Source organism: Pteropus vampyrus, unplaced genomic scaffold (assembly GCF_000151845.1).
Source record: "Pteropus vampyrus isolate Shadow unplaced genomic scaffold, Pvam_2.0 Scaffold171, whole genome shotgun sequence".
In the NCBI taxonomy this organism is placed as follows: Eukaryota; Metazoa; Chordata; class Mammalia; order Chiroptera; family Pteropodidae; genus Pteropus; species Pteropus vampyrus.
In genome coordinates this window covers 3,620,596-3,634,007 of record NW_011888952.1, presented here as the reverse complement: position 1 = coordinate 3,634,007, position 13,412 = coordinate 3,620,596, and the positions used below count along the sequence as shown (strand labels likewise).

At 35.0% G+C, this 13,412-nt stretch overlaps 1 protein-coding gene across 1 annotated transcript in view; it reads right to left on the bottom strand.

Annotated features, from left to right (window-relative positions):
- Positions 1 to 13,412, bottom strand: part of RAD18 (RAD18, E3 ubiquitin protein ligase) — a 116,936-nt gene that overhangs the window by 47,001 nt on the left and 56,523 nt on the right. The window contains exons 10-11 of the mRNA XM_011370651.2: positions 9,890 to 9,966; positions 8,598 to 8,658 (exon numbers count right to left, since the gene is read on the bottom strand). Of these exons, the coding sequence (XP_011368953.1) occupies positions 8,598 to 8,658; positions 9,890 to 9,966 (138 nt within the window). The remainder of the gene's footprint in view (positions 1 to 8,597; positions 8,659 to 9,889; positions 9,967 to 13,412) is intronic.

Below are 13,412 nucleotides of genomic sequence, written 5' to 3'. Positions count from 1 at the left end.
ACAGGGATTGCTGGGTCATATGGTAATTCTATTCTTAATTTTTTGAGGAACCTCCATACTATTTTACATAGTAGCTGTATCAATTTACATTCCCATCAGCAGTGTATGAGGGTTCCATTACCCCTACAATCTCTCCAACAGTTATTATTTGTCCTGTTGATGATAGCCATTCTAACAAATGTGAGGTGGTATCTCATTGTGGTTTTGATTTGCATTTCCCTAATGGCTAGTGAAATTGAGCATCTTTTCATATGTCTGTTGGCCATTTGTGTATGTCTTCTTGGGAGAAATGTCAGTTCAGGCCTCTCCCACATTTTAATTAGAGTGTGTGCTTGTGTGTGTGTGTGTGTGTGTGTGTGTGTGTGTGTGTGTGTGTGTGTGTGTGTGTGTGTGTGTGTAGTTGAGTTGTATGAGTTCTTTGTGTATTTTGGATATTAGCCCCTTTTTGGAGGCATTACTTGGAAATATCTTCTCCCATTCAACTGGTTACCTCTTTGTTTTGCTGATGGTTTCTTTTCTATACAGAAGCTTTTTGGTTTGAAATAGTTCCATTCATATGTTTATGCTTTTAATATCAGTAGGATACTTAGTTAAGTTCCCGTCTTTTAATTCTGATATTGGTAGTTTGTATTTTCTTTTTTGGCCTGATCAGGCTTGCTAGAGGCTTATCAATTTTATTTATCTTTATATAGAATTAACTTTTCCTTTCACAGATTTTCTCTATTATTTTTCTGTCTTCAATTTCATTGAATTCTGCTCTTATGTTTAACATTACCTTCCTTTTGCTTATTTTGAGTGGAATTTGCTCTTCTTTTTCAAGTTTCTTAAGGTAAAACCATAGATGACTAATTTAAAACCTCTTTTCTAATATAAGTATTCAGTGTTATATATTTCCCTCTGAGCACTGTTTTAGCTGCATCCCAAACTGATATGAAGTATTTTCATTCAGTTATCTATATATATCCTAATGTTTTTACCTCATCCAGTGTATTTTTTAATTCCTTATATTGTCATATAAGGAATTCCATTTGAGTCTTTTTTATATCATCCATTTCTACCCTCAGCAGGACCCCACTTTATTCTTTCTTCTTGATGTATGAAGCATATTTGTAAATGCTGTTTTAACATTTCTGTGGACTAAGTTATCTCTGTCATTCCTGGGTCTGATTCTATTAATTGATTTTTCTCCATTCTATGGATCTTATTTTTCTGCTTCTTTGAATTCCTGGTAATTTCAATAGAATACTAAATACTTTTAATTTTATATTCTTCGTTGCTACATTTTGTTTTATCCTTAAACTGCATCGTATTTTGTTCTGGAGGCTATCAGGCTACTTGGAATCAACAGAATCAACAGAATAAAAAGATAAGCCACAGACCAGGAGAAAATACTTGCAAAAGACATATCTGATAAAGGACTAGTATCCAAAATATATGAAGAACTTTTAAAAGTCAATTTAAAAAATGGGCAAAAGTTCTGAACAGACATTTCACTAAAGAAGATATACAGATGGCAAATAAGTGTATGAAAAGATGCTCAACATGTCATTAGATAATTTTGCACATTAAAACAACAACAAGATATCACTACACACCTATTAGAATGGCAAAAATCCAAAATACTAACGACACCAGATGCTGGTGAGGATATGGAGTAAGCAGCAGGAATGCTCACTCACTGCTGGTGGGAATGCAGAATAGTACAGACATCTTGGAAGATAATTTCTTACAAAATTAAAGACACCTTATCCGGCATTCATACTCCTTAGTATTTACCCAAACTGAAAATTTATGTCTACACAAAAATCTGCACATGAATGTTTATAGCAGCTTTTTCCGCAATTGTCAAAATAAACAACTAAGGTGTCCTTCAGTAGGTAACTTAATGAATGAACTGTGGTACATCCAGAAGAATGGATTATTCAAGGCTATCAAGCCATGAAAAGACACAGAGGAACCTTAAATACATATTATTAAGTGAAAGAAGACAATCTGAAAAGACTACATACTGTATAATTCCAATTATAAGACATTCTGAAAAAGACAAAACTATGAAAACAGTAAAAAGATAAGTGGTTATCAAGGGGTAGGGAGAAAGGGGAGATGAACAGGTGGAACACAGCAGATTTTTTAGGGCAGTAAAACTACTTTGTATGAAACTATAATGGTAGATACATATCATTATAGATTTGTTAAAACCCACAGAATATATAACACCAAGAGTGAACCCTACTGTAAACTAGAACTTTGTGATAATAACGTGTCGATGTAGGTTCGATTGTAACAAATGTACCACTCTAGCAAGGGATGTTGACAGTGGGAGAGACTGTGCATGTATGGGATCAGGGGAGATACAGGAACTCTCAGTATTTTCCACTCGGTTTTGCCATGAACCTAAAAGTGCTCCAAAAAATTACTAATTTTTACTATTTTTAAAATCTTTTTATTAGGAAAAATTAGAGTAGCCATTAGTCTAAAGCAAAGGTCAGCAAATAAAAGTCAAAGAGCCAAATCTAACCTATGATCTATATTTTTATAAAGAATTGTAAACAAACAAGAACATTTGACAGATACCATATGTAGTCTGAAAAGCCTAAATATTTATTATCTGGCCCTAAGGTACTTTAGCCCAGCTACTAAAGCAGTAATAGCTTTCTGATGATTCTGCCTGATGCCTTATTCTGCCTGATGAGGTTTTTTCTTCTAGGGCTGGTGGTAGGTAGATTTAAGCTGTTCCCTGCTTCGTCAGCTCCAGAAATTGTTCGGGAGCTAATCCTTTCAAATTGTCTTTCCCAAGTCTCAGGTACTTTCTCTGACTCATGTGTAGATTGCTAGGCAAGCAAAGGCGTAACAGGATCTTTCTACGAATCTTTACAGAGCTCTCTTCTCTCAGTGGTTCCCTACTCTCTGGTAAGCTATCCAACAAACTCTAGACACCTTGGCCTCTCACGACTTTGATTTGTTTTACCTACACAGTGACACCACCAAATTATTTCCAGTGCCTGAAAACTGCCTATAAGCAATAAGTTGATGGAAGTGTGTTATCATCTGCTCAATTATTATGTTATTTATCCATCTGCTGCCAGAATGAAAGCTCTTTGAGGAGTGATCTATGTATCTTATTCACTGCTGTATACCAAATATGTAGAATAGCAGCTGGAACATGGATGTTCAATAAATATTTACTGAATTAACGAATGACTAAACAAAGGAATAAATTAACTATACTAAAATGCCTACTTAACAAGATTAAGCTGGTATTCCCAGGAAAGGTTTCAGGAGATAATCAGAGTGCTCCCTGGAGTTTTCTTTTCTGGCAGAGTATAAAACTACAATTCATCAAAGTAAAGGGCATGAAGATCCTAAAAATATGTCTGTCATGTCAGTAATACAAGTAGAGTAACTTTCCATCAGGCCACGATTCCACCTCTTACTAGGCAATTCACAGTCTTCATTAAGAAGATTTATCAAAAGCATCTGCTATCTGAACTCAATAAATTCATTTGATTCAACGTCTATATCAATAAATTCATTTGATTCACTAAATTCATTTGATTCAACGTCTATATCAAATATACTCTCTACAGAAAGTTTAAAGTGATTTCACTGTTTCTTTCCTTCACTGAAAGAGGAACTCATGAATATAAGTCCATCCAAAAGACTATTTTTAAAAAAAAAAAAGATATATCATCGCAAAACTACCAAAGTAGCCCATTCATAAAATTAACCTTAAAAGCATGGTACAGTGCAAAGGGCTTAGAATTAAGCATCTGGTAAACCTAGGTTTAATTTCTAGCTCTGCTTTTTACTAGCTATATGGGCAATTTATCTAACGTTTCTGAGTCTCAGTTTCTTCCTCTATGAAATAGGATAATACTTGCTTCATAATGTTTTTGGGAGGATTACAAAAATAACATCTATGGAACTCCTGGCACAGAATATATATTCAACAATGTGACTTTCTGCCTTCCTGTCTTTTCTTTGAAAAAGTGACAAAGCATAAATGAGTAGAATAAAAGTTTTCACAAGTCAGAAGATAAGAGATAGCCTGAAGCATGGCTGATACCTTAGCCTGGAGATAGAATTATGCTTATAAGCTTCTTCTCAAAAGTAAAGTAAAATAGAACACTGAGAGATGTAGAAAAACATTTGTTTTCTCTTAGCCTATTTTTTATAGGCTTGATAGACTCTGATAAAAATTATGGTGACCCTCCTATCTTCCATCTTTTCATTTACTTGGTCAAAAATGTACTGAGACCTAACTATGGTCAAGACCCTAGAGATAAAGCAGTGAGCATGAGAAAAACATGTCCTTCATTGTAGAGCTCTCAGTTTCATAAAGGAAGAAGATACCTTTAAATACTCTTATGGTTGAATGGTCTCCCCAAATTTCATATGTTGAAGTACTCACCCACCCATACCTCAGAATGTGATCTTATTTGGAGACAAAATTTTATAGAGATTAAATAAAGTTAAAATGAAGTTGTTAGTGTGAGCCCTAATCTAATATGACTAGTGTGTTTATAAAAGGGACACATACATTCATAGAGGGAAGATAATGTGAAAAGTCAAAGAGAGAAGCCAAGGAGAGAGGCGTGGAACAAGTATAAATCAAATTCTCCTGACAGTTTGATTTTTAACTTCCAGCCTCCAGAATTGTGAGACAATAAATTTCTATTGTTTAAGCCTCCCAGTGTGTGTGGTACTTTGTTATAGAAGCCCTAGCAAACTAAAACACATAATTAGAAATTAATTAGAAATAATTAGAAATTAGTTGCACAATTAATACCATCATTATAATATCATGTCTATGCCGGGAAGTTTATGAATCTAATTGTAACAGACAGAATTCTGGGTAACTGCATGTGCAGTAAGCAGAAAGTTATATATCAGCCAAATGTCAATCAAAATGACCTCAACTAGCGCCACCCCAGTAACCACTCATCATGACCCTAAAATAATACAGACCTCCCCACTTCCACAGGGTTATAGCACTCTTCCCTGCAACCCGCCTCTTCCCTGCATACCGTTTACTTCTGTGTGGTTACAGCCCTTTCTGGCATGATCTGTTTCTCTCTTGAAACGTACTTTAATAAGTCTTACTTTTTCTAAATCTCGCTGATCTGTAATTCTTTACTGCGATGGCAAAAAGAACCAAGGACACCCCAGTGTTACTGGGGCAATGCTGGATTTCAGAATGCCCCAACGGCAACATAAGTACATATAAAAGGGAAACCTTAACTTGTCTGGGAGATCATAGAGAATTTCCCATGGAAACTGAAATGAAGCTGATTAAGAGTTGGGAAAGTAGATGGGGCCACAGAGTCAATAGAGGCAACAATTCCAGACAAAGAGAAAAGAGGATATCAAAGGCCCTATAGCAGCAAAAAACTTGATAAAGGAAGCAAAAGATAACCAGAGTGGTCAGAACATAAAGAGTAAGGGAAAGAAATGAGGCTAGAAATACGTTAACTCCAGGTATAGAAAATATAGATTTTATGTACTGAAAAGCGACTGGAAAGTTTTTGATAATAGCGGGAAGGTGGTAAAGCATGAATAGTATGATCAGAAGACTCATCAATTCTAGAAGACAGTCTGGCTTCTGAGTATTAATGAATCAAGAAGGTTAACAGTAGATAGAGGATGACAAGCTAGGAAGCAATTGGGACTAGAATAGTGACAGAGATATAATAAAAAGACATGAAATCAGGAGATATTTAGAAGATAGAGATTGAGAGAACATAATAAACTAAATATAGGTAGGTCAGGAAAGGAAAAAATGTTATATACGAAGGATATAGACCTAGAACGGCAAGACAGTTGATGACAACGATGTTGGAAAGTAGCAGACAGTGAAAAAATACCTTCGAAATATGGAGGGGAAAACCTTTCTAAACTAAATTTATATTCAGTCAAATAATCAAAGGTAGTATTTCCAGTTATGTATTGTTCTCAAAAGAAAATTCCTCCATATATCCTTTTCTTCAGAGAGTCTCCTGAAAAATATATTCCGCCAAAACAAGGAAAGAGAAGGGGCAGAGTTATATGCTGAAATAAGTGAACTGACAGGAGAGAGGCGTGCCTAATACCTAGAAGGTTGGTGAAAGGAAATCCCAGGATATCAGCCATAGAGGAAGCTCAAAGAGAAACCAGAGCAGAACAGAACTGGACAATAACAACAGAGGCTGGGGGCTGCTTCAGGCAAGATGTTCCTGAGAAAATAATGAGCTGATAAAAATCAATGTGTTTAAATGTATTAGAAAGCGATTTACATTTCTGGTGGAAAGTTAAGAGATATATCAATGCTAGATAGAAAAGAAATGAAGCAAATAAAAGAAAATTATTATCATAGGAAAAACAGATTATTTTTCCGAAAGAAATTATAACCGTGGGAGAGGAAAAAATAATTTTCCCTCCAACCTTCTTAGCTTTTTGTTGGGGCTCCTATAACAAAAGACAGATTGACAAGATTAAAAAAAAAAAAACAAAAAAAAACGTAAGTTTATTAACATGTATACCTTATGTGTACATGCAAGATATCCAGAGAAAAATGAGTAATTTTCAGACGTGGCTTAGAACATCTGCTTAAATACCACCTTCAGGTAGACCAAGAAAAAAAAGGTGTCATGGAGGCCAGGTATGGAGAGGTGACTAGGAAAAACAGGGAAAACAAGAGTAAGGTTTGTTATGCAGATTTAAGTCAGTGTCTTCTCCATTGATATGAAGATTAATTTTTCTCTCCTGATAGAGAGGAGGAAGGACAGGCACCTTTGTAAATTTATGTCCTGCTATTATTAGGCAAAGGGGAAGGGAGAGAGTATTTTTATAGCTGCTTCTTCTCAACTGCCTTCAGCTGAAAGTAATTAATACTTATGCCACAGTGGCATATTTTGGGGGTGGCATATTCTGCTACTCTTCATAACCGTAATATGTATGTTGCCTGTTTCAAACTGTAAACCATGTATCTAACTAAATATTAAACTTATAAAAAATTATGACTAATGAGATAAGAGGGAGGCAAGACAGGAGTCAGGATGTAGAAAAGAGCTAAATCTTTGTTTTTCATACTAGGATGTCAATCAATAGTTAACATGAAAAACTGAAACACTGCAAGAAATAGCAGAAAGGACGATCTTTTCATAAAAGAAAGGCAATTACCAAAACATCGAAACAAAAGCCAAAAGACTTGACAGTTGTTATCTCCAGGGAATGGGAATAGAGACAGGCTGGAGGTAGAGGAGGCAGATTTTTGTTTTTTTTATAATAAGCTTTGTAAAAATGTGATTTTTTAAATTGCATGCATGTAAAACATTAATAAAAATATTTAAAAGAAGAGATATCAAAAGTATATTTGGAGCCGACACTAAATCAAAATGTATGACTAAACTACAATGCGCTTAAGCTTTAGGAAGTACCTGAAAAGTTTTTTGTGTTTTTTTTAAAGTATATACTGAAATTTTAGAGCTAATTAATTTAACATGACTTATTTAGTAAAGTTAAGGGGTTTTTTTTTATATGTTTAAATGATGGGCAATAGATATTTGCATATTTTCTTGCCTGTATCCAATCTACTTTTCCCTGAGTGTGTCATCATGGTTAGATACCATCCTTTTAGTGATTTAAAGTACTTTTTCTCCATACAAATTTTCTGGATTCCTTACTGCAACAGGCCTCGGTTTTGCCAATTCAGGGATCATCTGATATTCCTTATTCCTGTCTCAAAAAATATCACTTTGGCTTCCCAAAAGTTGATCAAAAAGAATTACACCACACTCATCTTTCTAGCAACAGAGTTGTGATTTTTGATGTTCAGCCTATGGTACATGGAATACTCCATTTCCTACTCTAGTAAGGTACAGGCCATCACACCTACACCTAATGCTTATGTATTTCATCCTTCCTTCCCAAATAGATCACTGCTGAATCTGCCCATTCGAAGCTTAAGAACTAAAAAAAAAAAAAAAAAAAAAAAAAAACAAGAAAATTCTCTTAGCACAACTAAAACACATCATGAATGGGATATTCATTCAATCAACATTTATTAACTATCAACTACTTAAATTTAAATTTAAACTAAAAACAAACCAAACAATGAGTAACAGCCACCTAATTGACAAAACAAATATGTGCTAGCCCTGGAAAAGATATATACAAAAGCCATTTAAGGAAAAAGAAGTGATCGAGTTGAGAAGTTGGTAATGAAACTATTTTTGGCACAAATTTGCAAGTTATAAAAGTGCTAAAATTCTTTACAGAAGTATTGTCATTGAGAGGACTGACCACAGGATGTAAAGTAAGAAATGTTTACATCTTAATCCCATTTTCTTCTCAGAGATGCTTTGAGAGCAACTAATATTTGCAAAGTGCTTAGTGATAAGCCCAAAGTAGAATGTTAGTCACAAATCAAAAAGTAGGCACATAGACTTATAAAAAAGGTCACCGTCTCAGTAAACACAACTAAAATTAAGTCTCTGTAGTAATATAACAAGAAAAGTTTGTATCAAACATTAATATAAAAAATGTATTTTAAAAATTTACTTATGATGAAAATTGCAACCCACATTCTTTGCAAATAAAGAAAACATTGCACAACTTACGATATTTACTGTGAATTTCATCTATTTCCTTTTCTGTTTGGTCCTTTGTAAAAACCATTACCTAAAACAATCCAAAAATTCTTAATTAAAAATTTAATAAAATGATAAAAGTAGAAATCAGTACTATAAATAACTCCTGTGTACTTCCCTTGAATATCATAATTAGTACACATTTTACTAATTACTTATTTCTCATCAGTAGAAAATGCAACACTAATTCCATTAGAATATATACAGTATTAATACAACAATCGAATTTTGTATTTTCAATATTTAATTTTTCACATTCATTAATACAACAGATAACACTTGAAACTACAAGACTGGAGGCATTTAATAGATCATTAATAAGGCAGGTCTTCTTGTTTGCCTTCTATCTTTTCCAATCTAACTTCCTCAAGTTTATAACAAATGTAACAATAGAGAAAATGCAATAATACAAGATTTATGTTAAATTGTTTCTAGTCTTATTTTTTAAAATCCTAGACTTAAAAGATCAGAAATCTACTTACATGATTCATTACAGTTTCCATCTTATAGTTAGCACACAGGTAATAATAAAGTCAATGAAAATCTCATTTTTTCTACTATCTGATTATAAACTTCCTTCTCCCTAAAGTTGCTTTTTCCTTATAATCACATTATCAGTGGTCTAAGGGAAAAAAGGTCTAGCTGGGAGAGGCCAAAGCACTTCCTTCAGTGTCACAGGACACAATGACTATTTGCTTCTTTGGTATCCTTTCCCCAAGTTTTGGACCATCAAGCTAGAGGAAGACAATAGCGCAGAACTTTAGGTCTTTGATTCCCTCAATAAGCTCAACAGATATTCAGTCCTCATAAACTCTTATAATTACCTAATTCTTGATCTGTTAATCATAGAACTGCAGAATGTCAGAGCTAAAAGGGGATCTAAGAGATCAGAGAGTTCAACACCTGAGTTTTACAGATGAAGATGGTAAGGGCTATAGCGATTGAATGGCTTATCAAATGCAACCAGCAGGGAAAAGATCAATATCAAGTCTACCTGATGTATAGGCATATGCTTTTTTTTACAGGACTACAACTCATCAATAAACTACTTTAGATTACATTTTGTGCTAGAAGACTGCAAAATATGATGAAAATTTGTGCTAAAAATGAGATGCTAGTAAACCATAATACATTAAATAGAAATGTATTCCAGCACATTTCCCACTGAACAGATTTAGTATTGGCTTGCTTTAATTTTAGTAGAGTATTCAACTTTTCTTTCCTTTCTTTCCACCCAGATACTGAAATAGACCATAACATACACTTTCATTGAGTTTACTAGCTTCAAGACGCATCCTAGTCTTCTCCATATTTTCAATTTCTTGAACTATTTCAGCAGCTGTTAAAATAAAGACATGCAGCCAAAGTTAATTACATGGTTTTTCTCACTGAACTATGCTTATGTAAGTTGTTAATAATGAAGCCGCGAGACGGGTATATATGAACTCTGTCCCATTTTTATTATTTTTCTATAAGTGTAAAGTTATTTCAAAATAAAAGGTTAAAAAAATAAGTTAAAACACTGAAGTCTTACACATGCAAACAGTTTAAAATATAACTAGAAAAGTACAGTAAAGTATACTCTTTCCTTTGAGTATATAGGTATAAACAGTAGTCTCAATGGAATATGAAAATTAATGTTAGTGTGAATTCAATTCTTAGGGGATATCCACTCAAAATCCAAAATATTAAATGTAGTATAACAGGCTACTTTTCAAGGGGAGACAGAGGTCTACAAATACCAGAGGGAAAATGGCCTTGCCTCCAGAACTTTTGTTAGTAGGTGTAGGTGTAGTTACCAATCACGAACATTAAGATCTGAAATACATTGTCACATACATCAAATGCCTTTGATTGCAAATAGCATGGACTTTGCAAATGTTATCTTTCTGCCTCCAAAGTCAACATATTAAAACTAAAAAACATATGGTACAGAATAAAAATCTACAATCCTCTATACATATTTATACACAAAAAGATACTATGTCTGAAATTTACTTCAAAATAATCCACGGGAGAGAGGAATGTATATGACAGATGACACACATAGGGCATGGGTCAGTAAGCTGGATAATAGGTATATGAGCGGAGTCACATCCTTCACTCTACTTCTATATAAATTTGATATCTCCTTTTAAAGATTTTTATAAAACCCAAAATCCTCAAGAGGATCATTTAAGAATGCAATTACCTTAATTTAAAGTTTATGTTGTACCTTTTGCCATCCTAATAGTATAAAACCAGTATAAATACTGTAAATAGTTTCTCTCTGTGTGTAAGCATGAACAGCTAGCATAAACTAAGTGGATCATGGTATAACAGGACACCAAAGGGACCGCTTGTATTCCACCCAATCCTTTAACATGAGTATCAGTCAAGATAGAGAACATCTGGCATACTCTCTTCTAAGGTATTAGGAAACTATACTAGGAACAGATACAATTTAAGGGCTTAAACCTGTCAGGGAGACTTTTGATGTAGAGAGCTGGATATAATATCACTCCCACCCTAACAACAAGAAAAGGCTAGGTAATCTATAAAACTAACTATTCTTGAATCCATCAGAGCTAAAGTCACAGGGCAAATAAACTAGTCTGAAATTTAAGGAAAGACAGGTGCCTTAGAGCAGGGGTCCCCAACTCTCGGGCCACAAACCAGTACCAGTCCGGGGCCTGTTAGAAACTGGGCTGCACAGCAGGAAGTGAGCAGTGGATGAAAGAAGCTTCATCTGTATTTGCAGCTGCTCCCTAGCGCTAGCATCATTGCCTCGGTTCCACCTCAGATCATCGGGCATTAGATTTTCATAGCAGCACTAGTCCCCGGTGCCAAAAAGGTTGAGAACCACTGCCTTAGAGGACAGAGAGGGACATGAAAACTGGCTGACACTGGGCAGAGGAGACTGACACAGGAGAAAGACTGGGACCACTCTAGCTCTGAGTAAGAAGAGTTCAGCTAAACTTTTTGATGAATTACAGTAGGCCAAGGGTGAACCATCAAGAAAGTATAAAAATCCTGGGAAGCTTAGACTCAAGAGGAGTCACACCTATTCCAAGGCTATTTTCTATAGACTTTACTAGACATTCACAAGAACTATTGAGGGAAGAACAGGAAATTAGAAAAGGTATCCCTTCAGATCCAGGCCTGAGAAAGGAGAATAATCTCCACTGCAGAAAACACATGAAGCCCCACCAGATCTTTAACTCTTATGAAAGAAAAGCATTAAGCCACTGAAGGATGGTCAGCAAAACTGAAGTCCCCAGAGCACAGGTAAATGGCCCGCCGCTTCTGAGAGAAGGAAACAAAGAAAACCTGCAAGAGGTTCAGGAAGTCACCCCAGGCCCAGACCACTAGAAGACCCCTGCTACTTGGAAAGGAGAAGGACCACTGAGAGAGCCACACCCTGAGAGCCAGGATCAAAGAGCCCGCCTAAGACCGAGGCTAAAACAGAATAACAGAGAATCACCCCATGTTCCCTACTTGTGAGCTAACGCGCTCCACGGACAAGTAACAGTAATCTACCAGGAGACAAGAGAGCATGGAGAGACTCTATGAGGTAAGGCTCACAAGGAAATCCTACATGTCAGTGATACAGGTCCACTTGAAAACAAATAAATTTCTGGCAAACTCAGCCACCGACCTAAAACACAAGGTATATGAAACTGGTGGTAAACTGAGGGCTATCACAGCAACAACAAAACTTAACGCAAGTCAACCCCACACAATAATAAAGACCTAGCAGCAGAGAAGACAAGTCCATTTTTTTGGACACAAACACTATTTCCATGCTTAGAGTCTCACATATAAAGTCTGGCTTTCGACCAAAATTTACAAGATCTAAGACCAAGCGATCAAACAAACAATAACAAAACCAAACTCAGATATCACCCAGATTTTAGAACTATCAGATATGGAATTTTAAATAACTATAATTAATACACTAAACTATCTAGTGGAATAAATGAACAACACGCATGAATAGATGAGGCATTACAGGTGAGAGATGAAACCATCAAGAAGAATAAAATAGAAATGTTAGATTTTTTTTTTTAAATTAACAGATATTACTTGATCCAGCTAAGGAAAGAATCAGTGAACTTGAAATGGGACTGACTGTATTACCCAAATAGAAACAGAGGGATGAAAGAAAGGAAAAAAAGCAGAACAGAACATCTAAGAGTTGTGAGACATTATCATAAATGTAACAGATACACGAGAAGACGACGACGAAAGGGAGAAGACCTAATGGCCAGAATTTGCCAAATATAATGAAAGAAATCAGACTACAAAAGCAAGAAGCTCAGAGAACAACAAGCAGGATAAAAACAAAACAATACACATACACAAAGACACAGAAAAAATCCTGAAGCCAGTCAGAGAATAGGGGCCTGGCAACCCTCACACACACGAAATCAAGCATTATATCATGCTTCTCATCAAAAACTATTCAAGCCAGGAGACAAAGGAGAGACAAATTTAAAATGTTGGGATAAAAACCCTGCCAATCTAGAATTCTATACCAAGGGAAATATTTTTTCAAAAGTAAAAGAAATAAAAATTTCTGAGACAAACAAAAACTGAGAGAATGTATTATTAGCAGACCTATACTACAAAAAGTGTTAAAGAAAATTCTTCAGCCAGAACTATAAAACCAGAATCTCGTCTCTATAAGAAATGAAGAGTTCTAGAAATGAATGTAAATATAAAACATATTTTTCTTATTTTTACCTACTATAAAAGGTAATTGTTTAAAGGAAAAAAATATCAATGCATTGTGTTAACAGCCTA